Here is a 16,754-nt window from a genome sequence, read left to right on the forward strand (position 1 = left end):
ATTGGTACCAGTGTTTACTGTGGTGGTGCCAGGCCTCATGCGATTAGGCATGCTATTCATTGAACCAGCCAAAGACTGCAAGTGCAAAATTTGGCCCCATCAAATAGGCGTATAAAAATGAAGCCCCATCGAAGTATCGACCCACCAAAATGTCAAACAATCCACAGTCGTAGCTGTCAACCTTTCCCCCTTTTTCCAATGCTATAATATGGGAATTTCCCACAAAAAAGGGAAGGTTGACAGCTATGTCCACAGTTCTTTTCTCTAGCGTAGGCCAATACAATTAAGGAAAACTACTCTGGAGTAAGTAGGCTGTGAATCACATGATCTTCATAAGAGCTTAAAAGTGCAGGATTTGGGCCATATGTAGTTAAATGCCATTTCAGTTACCATCCTTATTCTGTTAGCCATTTGCACCTTAAAGCACAGTTATGATTGACTTTCTCTTTAAAATTATTCACTACAATTGAAGACCACTCCATAGATAACATTGTTAAGAAATGTTAACACAGTTACAGACAAGACAGTAACAGTCTAGTGGCTTTTGTAATGCAGCACAAATCCAACTAAAAAACAAAGAAACCCCATAAACCTAACAGTGTTGCACAGGACCTTAACATTTCTTACACATAACTTGCTTTACCTTGATCAGAGTCTCAAACTAAGGATCTCAGAATATCCATGTCTAAGCCTTACAAAAAAAAAGTGTGATCAAATACACCTTAAGAATTAGGTGCTCTTTATTGACAGATCTCATTATTCTACTGGTTCGATGTTTTTGAGAGGCGCTTTCCAGATAGCATCCCCTGATCATTAAAGTTTTTGTTTTTAAGCAAAGCAGATGTAATGACCATGTCCAAATGTCATGCTAACTCATTGTTTAGTGTGATGTGCACAAACAGGAATAAGCTGCAGTGAGCTTTGGGTTTGCACCCTCTCCCCTATCTTATCCTCTTTCCATGTGGCCAGAAGGAGGAATTTTGAAGCTTTCACGTCTACTTTTGATTAACCACAGCTTGCTGTAACATCTAGACCTGAGGGTATGTTTTAAAATTAGCCACAGTTAATGTTAAAACAGGTTTGTTGCTCTAGATGACATGGCAAACCATGGTTAAGCAAAAGCGGATGTGAAAACTTCTAAACTCTTCCCCTCAGGAGGAGGAGAGGAGAGAAGAGGGGAGGAACGTGTAAGTTCACGTTGCACAGTATCATGTGATGTGTCAACATGGCCATTATCTCCTGTTGCAGAGTAGGAGTTTATGTGAAGGTTGTGATAATCCTTAAAAATATATATATATATCAGACTTTTAAATCTTTTTCTTTTCTTTTTAAACAAGCGTATCGATTCCTTACTGTAAAATTGTTGGATGACTAAGTATTTATTAAGATCATAGAGCCCACCTCTATATCTCCATTTTTTTTTCTTTTAATGATAATGGAATTTCATTAAAAAAATACTTAGCATGATGTGTTAGTGAGACAAAAAAAAATCTACCACAGTATGTTATGAAATTAAAAATGAAAATGAGCACAACTTGAAGGTTTTAAGTAATAAGAAAACACTCAATAATTATAGAAGAAATGAACAGAATACCAATACCTTATTAAAATGAAAGTGCTTTGCAATATTTGTTAGGACTACCATTTACCAGGAACTCCTTCTGCACAAAGAAGGAGTTTTACACAAGATAAATTCTATCTATTAAATCCTGGCTGTATTTTCATACACATTTGTCACAGCTTGGGTTGCACTGACCCAGATGGTGGCCGGGCAGAGTCAGAAATGGAGAGCCAGCAGTGCTCTGCTAGCACCTTTGTGTACTAATTCCAATGGCAACAGCATCTCATATCTTGCTTGGCCAAGGATTGGCATGGGCTACTGTTGCTCTGGGGAAACTGCATACATGGCTCTCTCGCATGGACGGGTGTGTGCTGCGTCCATTCAAATGAAGCTACAGCCATCCTGACAATTTCAAATGGAAGATCTTAGCCACAGAGGTCAATGCGCAAGAGAACTGGATTTATGGCTAATTCAGGTTATCAACTGAAGAGGGTGTTATTAGGTAATAGGTTAATTATTAGGTAATAGGCTAATCACTAACAATGAGTAATAAGGTCACCTCTTGAGATATTTGCTTCCTCTGATGTGATCTGTTCTGATGTATAAGCAAGACCCATTAGTGATAGCTGACCTGTGATAAACAGTTCACACCACAGCTAGGATGCAGTAGCTGCGGTTGCCACATGACCCCATGGAGTTACTTGGGGAAACACTTGAGAAACCTTTTTACCCCATTCAGTAATCCCAGCTCTTCCTTCAATAGTGATAGCAAGCTCTACCAGCACTGAGGCTGCAAATGATAAGAAAACTGAATGCCTGAAGTAGGAATACTGTGGTGTTTGACTGACTCCTGTATGTGGCTTATCTTTCTGAATGCATGCACACTGCTTGATCCATCGGGGCAGTATGTACTCAATTCTCTGTTAACAGGGCACTGCATGATCCACATTTTAAGAAATAATTAAAATTCTACAATCCAACTTCTATACCCTTTCCAGTCATGGGGAGGCGATGGAACTATGGTGGGCACTGAAATCCCAACCTCTGGAGATTGCAGCAGCTGCTGGCAAGATACTTTCGATCATATTTTTTTGCAGTCTTAAGAGATATAAACTTTCTCATTTTGAAATGAAGGCTGCCATTCCCAGAAAGCTGAATTTGTCACCCAATAATGAGTTCTTTGCTCTCCCTCCAATTTTTTTTTCCTGAAGGCTCACAGCATACACTCAGCCCTGGTTATTATCTCTGATGATTGGCACCTGCCCGTATCTGAATCCAGTTCCCCCACTTCCTTCCTCTCTCTGTTTTTGCAACACTGCCGCTTGTGTATCCTACAAGACTTGTCTTCTCTAGTCAGAGGGCCTGAAGAATCCTTGCAGAGCTGATGGTTAAAATAATGTTAAGATATAATATTATATGACCACTCAGCCTCAGGTTTCATCCTTCCACCCATATTTCTAAAGCTCTGGGACAGTGCTGTAGTTGGGTTGCTCCTCAGAGCGAGGATACACAGTCCATATGTTTTGGCCTGCACCTCAAGATCTTGCAATGACCCTTGCCCATTGAGTCATAGGAAGCATCTCAGAGAAGCCATCTTCTAGGCAGCTCCATGAGGCAACTACCATGCATGAAAATGCAGGATCATATGAATGCCCTCTTTGCAGCATTCATGTGTGCTTCCGTCCCAGCTACAGTTACTTAAGCTTTGAATTTGGTCCATGATCTTTCATCTCAGCATCCCTTAGAAAGAAAATGCAAGCTGAATTCACTGACAAAATCATTAACTTCATAATATACTGATAGTAGATTTTGTTCCATAAAATTCAGGTTGGCTCATTGAAAAGAAACAGAAGCAGTTAATGTGATCAAACATAAAATACAGTGATGCTAAATGGGAAGCAAAACATGTGGAAATGAAACCCTAGGGTGTGTGGACTCGGCTGTTTGTAAAGGAAATTACAAAAGGTAGTTTGTGACACCAGGAGGACTGCAGACCACAGAGATCACTTCCAAAAAAGTTTGTCATTAATCTTGACAATGCTTGATAGGCACAAGGGAAACAATCAAATGCAGTCATCCCCGAGAAAAACTTATTGCTAAAGCTGCAGTATCACTTTTTGCAAGTGAGATGACCATGTGGGTTTGGAAACAATGAATCAGCCTGTTCCTTCTCAAGTCACAAGTGAACTCTGTCACACCACTTTCATCTTCCTTGTAAAAAGGATGCTGCTTCTCACTCCTAACGATATTTCAGCCAGCATGAAATAACTTAGAAAAAAAAAACCTTGAAAGGTAAATTCGACATCAAAACAAAGTAATAACTGGAACTAAGATTTAAAAGAACCCAAAGAAAACCCCCAACTCAGATTTGGACCATTTTAAGGGCAGGCTTAGACCTCCTTACAAAAGACAGTTAGCGGCCTACCAGAAAGTGAGCACTTGTTCATGAAAAACCCATTCAACCTCCTACAGGTTTTGCACAGTTTCTTCTATGGAGATTTTTTTTTTTTTTTTAAGGAATATCAAGAGTTGTGCGGAAAAGTGAAGATCCTCGTCAGTCCTCCTCTGTACAGCCCAAGAGCTCTGACCGTAAAGTGATCCTGCCGTACCATGACCAAGGGAGGATCCTTATGTGCCGTGCATAGATTGGGGGGTCAATGACGTTCTTTCTGTGGGTGTCGTTATCAAAGTTGCCCTGGAAAACCTGAAAAGTGACCAAGAGAAAGCAGTGATAGCAAAATAGTACAAAAGAAACCAGGCAGAGTGGGGAGATGGGGATGTGTGTGAGAGACAGCACCATGAAAAACAGCAAAGATAGTCAGATATTTGCTGCTATCAGAAAGTCAGGTTGCCTGACTCAGGAAAGAATTATGTTTTATATATGGATATTACTGGAAAAGCTTGGTGTGCCAGAAAAACAACAACTCACTAATGGCTACAATTCCTAAATCCAGTTCCTGGCGAGTAAGCCCTATTGAACTTAGGGCTCAGCTACATTCGTAAAGATAAAGTGCTTTATATGTATTATAACTCTGTGGCAACAGATGCTGCTATGGAGTCCTGTCTTTCACCAACGGGATTTCCCTGTAAGAAGTTTACAATGCATTTAACTGAATCGTTGGTTGTTCTTTTTTATGTTCTAAATTCTGCCTTAGGGTGGCTTCCTTCCCCGTAAACAGGCTTTAGGATCAAACTACAATATGATCCATCATTACCCAATACAGGGTTTCCTGAATGTCAGAGCTCATGAACCCCTTGATGAGTTTATAAAGGTACTGACCCAAACCACAAATTATTAGGAATGTAAATGAAATAAAGTCAAGAATATCGACCTATAATCAAGATTTATTAATCATCAATCATCATTACTAGGTAACATAAAATGTAAAAAAGCGGTAAAACAGAAGGAAAATAACACCATTATCACTCTGCACATGCCCATGCCCTTTGTTTCTGAAGCTCGTGAAAGGTAAAGGTAAAGGGACCCCTGACCATTAGGTCCAGTCGTGAATTTTCTTCCATGATATCCTATTAACCTCTTTTTCCACCCTAAGACCTTTCTGACCTCTTTCAACCCCATGGACTTTATTCATCCCCTGCACAATCCCATCAACCTGGGGGATCAATACTGACCACTCTGGGACACCCTGACCTAAAAATGATGCCACTAATTTCATTGGTAGCAGTGGCTTTCCAACCATATTGGTCAAAACATTCACTAACAAGGTACAGGCTGTTTAAAGAAGTGCACCATTGTGTTTTTCTCTTATGAGCTATCAAGCACTGCTCCTGTTAAGGGTATTGTTGAAACTAACACCATCATTTACTCTAGTAATACCAGGGTCGGGGAGGATGAGAAGAAGTGAGAGGTGAGGGGGAAAGCAAGACACACACCTAGAAAATACTTCAATTGTACAATGTGCACCTCCCTGCTGCAAAAAGCATTACTATTTATGACATTAAAATATCTGCTATTGATTTGTTTGTGTACTGTTTGGCAGACCAGAAAATAGGGAGAAAATTATTTTAAGCACTTTTAAAATGCCATGATTATTTGGAATGCAGGATTTAAAAAAAAACTCACATGCAGCTTGGAGATACATCATTTTTCTTTAAAAAGCCACTAATGAATAAAATGCCACCTGTGCCAAGCAAACTGTCAGCTACCAAGGTAACAGTTCCGAGGAAGCCTGGCTAAATGAAGAAGTCAAAATGATGTACACGGCATATTTGTTTTAGGATTCATTTCCTCAGGGTAAGTGTTTGTTTGGTTCTTGCCAGATGCATGTTTATTTTATACTGCATGTAGAGCAGTGTTGTGGCACCATAAGGCCATTTTGGCCAAGCCACACCCAACCTGCCCTACACCTGATTTCATATATGATGTCAGGTATGGGGAAGATCAAGGCAAGGCTTGGACAAAAGAGGCTTTGCAGGCATTACTGGCCAGCTAATTGGCAGTGCCTGCAAAGCCATTTCCCTGCACTTTCCAAGAGCCAACCATCAGGTGATTGTTGGCACTTGGGAAGCCACTGTGCTCAGGGATTCCCCAGTGTCAACAATGCCTCCCCCCCCCCACACTTTGTGTTACCTACTGCTGGAAAAGAGTATTCTCTTAAGACTGAAACGGCAATATGTTTGTCACCAGGAAAATGACTGTTATAACACATCTGCATAGCAGGCTACAGCCCTGTGCTCCAGGCTGCCATGCCCTTGCCTTGCAAAGCAGCGCCATTATACGCTTTTACATAGCACCTTGTTACTCGATTGCTTGATCAGGAAACAGCATGTAACAGCAGTGATTTTATTTTTTATTTTACAGGGGAACAAATTAAGATAATCAGGAGAGAGAGCTGGTTGCAAATCACCCCATGGGGCAACCCCATAGGGCAACCATACCATCAGCCTGTCCAAAGTGGCAGGTACAAAGGCTGCTTCTCATTGGACTTGAATAAGAAAAAAAAATGCAATAGTGAAATCTAAAGTATTGCATTTAATATAACAAAACATAGCTCTAACAGTACGGGGCATAAGGATGTAGGAAGAGCTCTGCTGGATCAAGCCAAAGGCTTATTCAGTCCAATATCCTGTTCTCACAGCAGCCAACCAGATGGACCTGAGGAAAGCAGTGCTTGTCCCACTTTTGGGATCTCTACCGTGTTGAGCTGTGCAATTGGTGTAGCACCTCAGTGGTTCTAGTGTGTACATTTATGTTTTAATTCTATTTTTGTCTTTGCCATTTAAAGCTAAGGGGTATGCAACAGCTAGGAAGAAGCGGGAGGGAGGGAAACAAAAAGCTGTGTTTAAAAAAACCAACACATTTTCTTTATAGACAGATTCTCCTCAAATGACAAGAAAATCCTGGGGAACTCAGTCTTTTTAATCCTCTTGCCATAAGATTTTAATTTTTTTTGAAATGTTTTTGAACAATAGCTGTGGGATGCAATTAAGCTGTCTTCTTTGCAGTATTTACCAGGAATTCCAACAGAGCAAACACCATTTTTCTCTAGACAACATATGTGAAAAATCCTGCAAACACAACATTATTAATATCCTCAAGGTAAATCACTTCTCCTTAGCAACTGGCTAATGCAAGCCTGAGCCATTGTTGTCCCCATCTTTAAGGTTGCATGGTTGACTAGAGAAAATACAGGCAAAGTTTTATCATCAGCCTGCATTGATATAAAGTAATATTTGTAATTATTCTTTATATAGTAGTAAGGAATGGATAGATCAATCAATCTACTTTTGGTCTGTGTCAGTTTCACATGTGTTCATTCATGAGTCCATTCCATCATGTTTCCACATTAAAGTACGATTTCACCCTGAAAAAATATCTATATGAATTAATATTTAAATATGCATACTTTTATACCAATGCACACATTTCTAAATTGTTCTTATCCCCAAATATGGATTCTGGTACATTTCTTGAGCTGAGAACTGTTATCACAAAATCCGGGGAAGCGTCTGAAGCATTATTCCATTCCAATATTGTCTTATTAGTCCAGGAAGTGCAAATGAGATTGCTTCACTTAAAAGAGTAGCAACACACTTGGTGAGGCAGATTTGAAGAACTGCTCTCCTGACCCGATATTTCTACTGCTTATGGATGTATTGTTATGCATGCTTTCCCCTAATGTGTACATTTGTTGGTTGAAAAGCTACCGGTACTTTGCTAAATTCAGAGAAGTGTTTATTTCGAAAGATAGCTATGCTTCTGTTTGCATAATGTTTTGGGAAGGGAGAATTAGGTGGGTTCCCACTGGATTGCAAACCAAACCAAATTTCTCATCTATTCCCTTCTTTCCACATGCCTAGAATGCAGAAAAGTGGAGCTACTCTCGTTTCCTGTACTTTGCAGGATACTGTAGAGCAGGGTGTTCTCACACAGCACATCTGTTCCATGCATGCAACATCCCAAGTGCACGTGGGAAAGGATTTTGCAGATCATGGCATGCATTTCTAATTTTACATGGCAATTCCTTTCATATGACCCACAGTTATTCCTTTCCCCATAACAGACTACACCAAGTATGGTATTCATTACTATGGAACTGAAAGTACAGTGATCTACTGACCTCTAGTTGAGGAAAACATGATTACCATTTAGTCCAGAGACATCCCCCCGCCCACCAAAAAAATGTATTTTTCTCAACATGCTCCAGTTTCAGTGATTTCCAGCTCAGTCCAAACACAGAGATGGTGTTCGTGTATATCTTTCAAACTATTTAAAATGAACCCAAAGAGAGAGAGAGAAAGAAAGAAAGAGAATGCAGGGCATAGTTTTGCAGCTCTCCTGGGCTGCATCCCTAGAGGAACTTGGTGTCGATTTAAACTCAGATAACTGGCAGTTAAAGTGGCAAGCGCCAGAGAGAAACAGCAGGAGCAACTGTTCTTTTTCATATCCTCTCCATTTGAAAGTGCAATGAGAGCTGAGCCGAAACAGTCTTTTTACTTCTGATGTTGCTTTCATTAATGTCAAAAAAAGAAACTCTGATTGTGTGTGTGTGTGTGTGTGTGTGTGTGCCCCCTTCCTGCTGCCCTGATTGGACTTGGATGAAAAGCAAAGAAATACATATGCTCAGTGGTTTCTCCCTAATCAAACATGCAAATTTTGTCATGAATATCAAAAATACTGGTTCAACTACATATGTGGCAGACACACACACTGCTAGAAAGCTGCTTTTTCACACTTCAAAGCAACCCCAAAAACCTTTAACTATATACTAAGCATACAGTGGCTGTGTGTCCTATTGTCCAGAGGGCAGTCCTCTATTTGGAGAGGCTGACATTTTCAAGGGCTGTCCAAGCCTGGTTTAAAGATGAAGTACTATCAGAAGAGAAAGAAGCAAAAGTGGCCCCACCATTAGGTAGAGTGAGGTGGAACGAAAAATACATGATATTAAAAGGCCTTAGAGAACAAAAGATTTCATAGCCTGGTGCTGAAAGGACAACAACATGGGCACCAGGTGAGCTTACATAGGAAGAACATTCCAGAGCCACTACCAAAAAGCCCCCCCCCTCTTGTCATAGCCAACCTTTGGCCCAAGGTCACCTAATGAGCTTCATGACCAAGTGGGGATATTTTCCACCAGCTGAAGTTTCTGGACAGTATTCGAAAGCATCACCAGCCATCCTGTAAAGGTAAAGGTAAAGGGACCCCTGACCATCAGGTCCAGTCGTGTCCGACTCTGGGGTTGCGGTGCTCATCTCGCTCTATAGGCCAAGGGAGCCGGCGTTTGTCCACAGACAGCTTCCGGGTCATGTGGCCAGCATGACAAAGCCGCTTCTGGCGAACCAGAGCAGCGCACGGAAACGCCGTTTACCTTCCCGCTGGAGCGGTCCCTATTTATCTACTTGCACTTTGATGTGCTTTCGAACTGCTAGGTGGGCAGGAACTAGGACCGAGCAAAGGGAGCTCACCCCGTGGCAGGGATTCGAACCGCCGACCTTCTGATCAGCAAGCCCTAGACTCTGTGGTTTAACCCACAGCGCCACCTGGGTCCCTGTAGAGGCCTGCATTTAGGAAATTGGCAATGTTCCCTCTTCTACACAATGAAGCCTGCAAGGGGAAAGATGGCTGGGGCAGAGGAAGAGGTAGCTCTCTGCAGCTTCTCTCTGTGAGGTTTTAGACTTAAACCACTTGGGATTTTGGTCCCCACCTCTTGCGAGAGAGAAGAGACTATGAAAGGCAGAAATACCAGTGTATGTTGCAAATGTGGTGAGAATGGAAAGATGCCCAAAAGAACCATGTTGGCTAAGGTGTGGGAAAGCTGTACACTCCCAGGGCTGGAGCTTGCTCAAAAGTGAACTTGGTATGTAGGGCTGTGAAGTTATGGTAGAACTTGTGGGCAAATTACTTCGTACACACTCTCTCTGTGTCCACAAAGCAGCTTACACAACACCAGGTGGGACTGAATCTTGATGCCAGTTCTTGAACCTTGTAATACTAGAGTATTGGGGTGAGGAATCGTTTTTGTTTGTTACTGTGGTATGTATTTTTTGTATTTTTATATTCTAAACCACCCTGTAATCCTCAGATGAAGAGCAATATAGAAATTTAATAAATAACAGAGTGGTAGCAAACAAGAGAGTAGGAAGAAGGTTAGTTGTGGGTTCATGGATGAAGGGACAGATTAAAATTTGAACCAGAAAAAATGGGGGTCACAATGCTTACTTTGTTTTTAAGGTGAACATTACACATCACTGAAGTGTGTATTCCAAGCCAAAGAATTAACTATGGATCAGGAAGAACCTAAAAATTTGCCCAAAGCTGTAAGAAGGATATATATTTTTGGATTCTAGAGTTTCTTATAAAGTTGCCTCCCAGCTGTAGGGCATCAGATTCCCTCTTCAAATGAATGTTTGTGCTTAGAATAACAATGAAGATGTATCTATCGAACTGTGAATGCAGAATGTTTTAAAGTAGATGTTTTCATTGTTCCCCAAGGTCTACCAATACTGCAATCAGCCATTCAGTTGAGGAAGAGGAAAAAATGAGCAGCACTAGGAAATCCTGTAAACTACAATTAATGATACAGCTGAGTGAGATTAACAGTGGAAATAAGTCAATTTATTTTCTGAGTAAACTTGGCATTTGGAAAAAAAAGCCCATGCCTCCCTCCCATACTCCCTGATCCCACAAAACACCACCTTTACCAGACACTCCATCACCATACTCCAAATATCTTATCTCCTGTGTGGGAGCAGTGGTGATGCACAGGGAGAGTGATGAAATCTGACTCTGCCCTCCTTATCTGGTGTCCCAGCACACTTTGTAACATGCCAAACACACATTCTAGCCCTTGAGATATGTAGTTCTGCTAAGGTCTATTCCAGGGATGGAGTTCCTGTGGCCTTTCAGATGTTGATGGTCTACAATTCTCATCATCCTTGACCAGGGCTCATGCCAGCTTGTGCTGATGGGAGCTGGATTTTAATGGAATCTGGAGGTCCACAAGTTGTCCATCCCTAGGTTCTACCCCCATTGTCAGACACTGGAGAGGGGAGGGAGGGGCTGACTTCTCTCTTTTCATGTGACAGGAAAGGTGGTTCAGGGACTGGGAATCTGGCAGGCAAGGAGGAAAACTGGGAATTTTCATTTGGCTCAGACTTTAATTCAAACTAGATAACTCAGGGGCATGTAAAGCCACTACTATAAGCCTTCAAAGCTTGTATCCGTATATAGAAAGGTTATCTGCCATCTCTAACAACATGTTGTTGTTGTTGTTGTTGTTGTTGTTGTTGTTGTTGTTGTAGTAGTATTTATATGCCAACCATCTGACTGAGTTGCCCCAGCAACTCTGGGTGGCTACCAACAAAATATTAATCTTAAGTTTATACATGATACCCCCACTACTTACATTGCAATGTTAACCTTTCTTCTAGCCCATGGCTAGAATGCTAAGTCTGAATCCATGCTCAAATTCCTGCTCAGGTGTGATGCTCAGCTGGCCACCTTGGATTAGCCTAACCTAGTTCACAGGATGTTTGGCATGTTACTAAGTAAAGAAAAAATTGTGAGGAGCATCCTGAAGAAAAGATGGGACACACATGAAATTAATTCATGGTAGGAAGTCATGTTATGGTCAATATTAGACTTGTGTTTGTATAGCTGGACAGACTGTCTGAAACCCTGTAGGAATTCTCAGAAGATAATGGTAAATGAAAACTATATATGATTGCTGCTCAGCATCACTGCAGGGGGTAGACTATTTGAAGGTCAACTCTACTACACAGCTTGCTCCTGCTGAGTGCTATCTAGGACAGTGTTTTTCAACCTTTTTTGGGCAAAGGCACACTTGTTTCATGAAAAAAATCATGAGGCACACCACCATTAGAAAATGTTAAAAAACTTAACTCTGTGCCTATATTGACTATATATAAAGTAATTCTCTTGAATTTTTCAATTTTTTCCCACGGCACACCAGGCAACATCTCGCGGCACACTAGTGTGCCGCGGAACAGTGGTTGAAAAACACTGATCTAGGAAGAATGGCTAACTGGCAGTGCTGCTATAATACAAGGCAGCGTCCATCGCTTGAGAAGGAAGAGGACTGTTTCCTCTTCAGAAAAGCAGTTGCACACCAGGTTAGTTTGAATAAAATTCAAAATTCTTCAGAGATGTTCATGAATACCAGTTTTCCTCCTATGAATTTTCATTGCTTATAACATATAAAAATAATACGGATTATAACAGAACTATTTTGTGATTGGCTCATTTTGATATAGTTAAAAAGCTAACCTAATTACTCATACCCAACTTTGTGAAAAATGTGTCTTTCTTGAGACAGATGCATGCTTTCAATTTCTTCATCTACATTTCGCCCTAGAGTTTACAGATCCACTCTGAAATTTTGGGTACGACCAATTTTTTTCTGTGCTCCCGTGACTGTTATTTTAGATTATGCATTTATGTGTTTTTATATTGTAAACTGCCCTGTGATCTTCACATGAAGGGTGGTACAGAAATGTAATATATATAAATAGATAGTTAGATTCTGTGAGAAGGTTTTTCCAGAAAGTTATTGCCTTCTGCTTGGTAGTGTCACTTAAATATCCTAGCATGATTCCAATGGAATTGCAGGTCATGACATTTCTTATTAGTTCTCAACCACATGTGCAAACAGACAGCATTTTTATGATGGCATTTGCACTAGTAATTCCCCTCTGACTGATAAACTTCCTTCAATCTACTCAGTACTGAACACCAATGAAGCCATATAGGGGTTATCAAGCTTATGTAACTTAGAAATGTGTACTCTCATCAGGCGATATATTTCTAACCCTGTGTTGGGATTTCTATTATATGTTTAGCTCAGATCTCCCACAGATTTGAGAGCTTAGTGCATTTCCTTGCTGTTTAAAGTATAAACAGGCTAGGCAGGAACTATATAGTATGTCCTGAAGGCAGAGTATTGTATTGATTATCTTACATATAATAAAAATGTTAGTGTGCCTTCACACAATAGTTCATGTGGCTACCAACAGCTGCTGCTGCTGCTGCAAACTACAGTATGATGCCACAATCCTGTTCACTTGCTGCTGGGCCATCACAGCTGTGTTGGGAGGGCGATGAAGAGACAGAGGCAGAGAGGTGGCCCAGGTGAATGAGTGTGTGGGCAGCAGCCCAGCAAAGTTGTGCAGGTGGGCAAGTAGCTCAAATGTGGTATGTGTGTGTGGTACCCACAACAGTTTCTCAAGTTTGCAAATGTGCCAAGGGGGCCCAGGAAGCTTGGTGACTTCTGCATATTTTATCAACCATTTTACCATGGATAAAAGTGAATTTTAAAATTGGAAAATGAAACCTTTTCCTTTAAGTGCATTTGATGATATACATATAAAAATATACTCTCCATTTAACAGCTTTAAATTTGACACACTTCTGCAACTAAAACTGAAGTATCTATAAATGTTGGTGCATAACGACATCAATTCTTTCTGTTCACCTTGACTTTTAGCCATAGACCCTTTGGCATGAACATCCTATAAAGCAGACAGCAGACATTAACCTGCAGGCTACTAGCTCTGTGATTACCAGGGATGTAGCAGCTTTCTATAAAAAATGCATTCCAAATATCAATTGCCTCATTACCTTACCTTATCCTTTTTTTGCTTTTCATCCTGATATATGGTCCAGTGCTCTCCACTGTTGCTATAGGCAAGTTTATAGGAGCCCACAAATTGTACATGACCAAAATCTTTGGCTCCTTGAGTAATTATGCCCGTCACCTTTGTAGGAACAAGAAGATCAATCTAAAAAACAAAAAAGTAAATACAAAATGGCAATGTTACAATGTTTTGAGCTCTCAAATTAATTTTCAAAAAAGGTTTAGAGTTTCTTTCTTGGCCAGGTCACAGAAGATCTAATACAAATGGACCAAATAATACTGAATGTAATGTGTGAAATTGGCATGTTTGATATAGTAAATGAATGCAGTTTTCATTGTGGGATATTAGGATTATTATCAATCACATTGGTTTGCACAAAACTTCCAATATTTAGTCATGTAATAAGGCACACTGAAATAAATAGCTTGGAATGAATTTGCCACCCCAGCCCATGCTAAATCATTTTTCTAATCCTGGATGCGAACTTCCATGAACTTCAGATTGCTTTTCTGACTTATTTCCATAATGTCATTTTCAGCATTTTTGCCGTGCTTTCTGGTGCATAAATGCTTTACAATATTTATGTAATTCATTCCAACAAGATGAATTATTATGCCCATCTGATTGCAGGGATTTGATTGCAAGGATTTAGTAAAGCAAAGCCACCCACAGACAGTGTTTCCCATTGTGGACTATAAATGTTTCTGAACCAAATGTTCCTTGTCTGCACATAGCTGGCAAGACACACACTGGCAGTCTTGTGAACAGCTAGCAGTGACTAAAGATACATTCCTATAAACAATATTCTCATGTAACTGCAGTTATCTCAATGATACTTGCATGGTCATAGTGACTGGTGAATTCATTGAACCATGGCTAGTCAGCTAGTCAGAAGGAGGCTTCCTTGCAGCATAGTCACCTTAGATAGATAATACTTTATTCGGCTATAAGCCCACAAGGTAAAACAAATCAATAAATAAAACAGCATTTTACATTCTAAAATATCAACTAAAATATTTCAACGCATAATCTCCTTCGCATTACTTACAATCTCTAGATGTACCATATTATGGCCTTAAAGATAAAGATGGAGCATAGAGTTTACTAGATTTTTAATAGTCATGAAGCATTCCATGAAGTCTTTTATATGAAAGAACTGAAATCAGGAATCTGGCAACCTGTAATGTTCTATAAGAGTCAATGTCCTGGAGTAGATAAGCTAGATGCAATTCAGGTGGTTTAGCAACAATTTCCAGAATGATTGAACTCAGAATCCTTGATCGGGGAACAATGTATAAAGGGCAATTTAACAAGATATGGTAAAGGGATTCTATTGATTTGTTATCACATGCGCATAAAACAGAGGTTTTACCGTTAGAAAATCTATTGCTCAGAACATTTGAGGGGAACACATTAAATCTGGCTCTAACAAATGTGAATCTTTGCGACGCAACCGATAAGGTAGACAGATATCGAGGTATCTGGGGCATAGATGTAATGCCCAGATTTATCGGAGAACATGTACCTCCACCTGTAGTAAGATTTTGTTGCAAATCAACCTCCTCCAATCTTTGTTTGATGACCTTTTTAGCTGTAATTAGATCTAAATTTAGTATATCGAAAAGAGAGATTCCATAAGACAACAGTTTGGAATGGATTTTTGTTGCCCATGGGCTGGTGAATTCATCTCTCCAAAGGCACTGAATAAGATGGTAATTTGGCAATTTATGCCAAAGGGACAGCCAATAATTAAAGGCATGTCTCCAGATCAGAATCTTAAGTTCTAAGCGAATGGCAGAGTTGCTTACACAGGAGGGTAATTTCAAAAGGCGTCTGAGAAAAAGATTTTGCAATGTCATGAGGTTTACAAAGGCGCCCCATAAAGGGACCGCATAGGCCATAGTTGCAACCACTTTTGCACTATAAACTTTTAAGGCAGATGGAACATGCATAGCCCCCTCAGTAAAGAAGAAGCATAATAGTGCGTAGATAAGGGCTTTAACCTTATTTTGTAGATATGTGATATGCGCTTTCCATCCCATATTATACTGGAAGTAAATTCCTAAATATTGAAATTTATAGACTTGTTCGATTGGCTTCCCCTCGAGTTCCCACCTATACAGTTTATGATTCCTGGAAAAAATTAAGACTTTAGATTTGGAATGGTTAATAGTAAGTAAATTTGTTTGGCAATATAACACTAAAATCTTCAAACCGATTCTTGAATATGAGAGGATCACAGCATCGTCAGCGTACAATAATAAGGGGCAGCAATAGTCTGCAAGCCTGGGTGCATGAATGGTGGTTTGGGCCTCAGCTAGGGGAGTTCTCATGTCACTAATAGGTTAAAGAGGTAGGGGGCAAGATGGAAGGGCAGAACTACCATGAGCATGCATGTGTTCCCCTCCTTGTTTTAAACCAGCTCCATAAATATTTAGGGACCCACTTACACAAAAATATCTTCCCCTACATTTGGCACTCTTCATTCGCTCAAGGGGAAAAGTTGTACCTATGTATTTCATCCAATTCTGCCAAGTAATAAAAAGTTGTTACCTGTATTTTTTTTAACTTTGAAATTCTAAAGCTGCCCAGTACAGGCCCCACCGCACCTATTTGTCTACAATCTGGCAGGCCTCATCATCTGGCAAAGCATAAAGAAATTATAGCCATTTCTTGATTTCCCTATTGTAGTTAATGGGGAGAAAAGTGTTGCCTCAGATTTCCTGAAGCTGAGTATCTGAACTAAGGTGAGCAGAAGTGATGTACCTGGTGGGCATAGCTGCAATGCTAGCTTCCCAAAAGTGGTGCCACTGACATGGTGCCCACAGAGCTCCATCCTCTTCCCTGCCTCTCTCCAGGCAAGTGGTAGTGGCACTGCTGCCAGAAAGCTAGAATTGCAGGTGAGCCACTTCTGAAAGTGGGAAATGAAGCACCAAACTACAGTGACTCACTAATCCAAGTGCTAAAGCAGAGTTCAGAAGCAGGTGTTGTTGTTTTTTGTATTGTCAGTCTTATCAAGGAACTGCGGGTGGGTGGGGGAAGAGAGATGATTTCCTTCTTAGCATTCACTATGGCTTTA

The 16,754-nt window shown here is 40.4% G+C and overlaps 1 protein-coding gene across 1 annotated transcript in view; it reads right to left on the reverse strand.

Annotated features, from left to right (window-relative positions):
- Positions 1–4,070: 4,070 nt before the first annotated feature.
- EDIL3 (EGF like repeats and discoidin domains 3) overlaps positions 4,071–16,754 on the reverse strand; it is a 227,190-nt gene continuing 214,506 nt past the window's right edge. Inside the window, exons 10-11 of the mRNA XM_033164253.1 lie at positions 13,664–13,819; positions 4,071–4,265 (exon numbers count right to left, since the gene is read on the reverse strand). Coding sequence (XP_033020144.1) covers positions 4,116–4,265; positions 13,664–13,819 — 306 coding nt within the window. The 3' untranslated portion in view covers positions 4,071–4,115. The remainder of the gene's footprint in view (positions 4,266–13,663; positions 13,820–16,754) is intronic.

This window comes from Lacerta agilis, chromosome 11, assembly GCF_009819535.1.
Source record: "Lacerta agilis isolate rLacAgi1 chromosome 11, rLacAgi1.pri, whole genome shotgun sequence".
NCBI classification, from domain to species: domain Eukaryota; kingdom Metazoa; phylum Chordata; class Lepidosauria; order Squamata; family Lacertidae; genus Lacerta; species Lacerta agilis.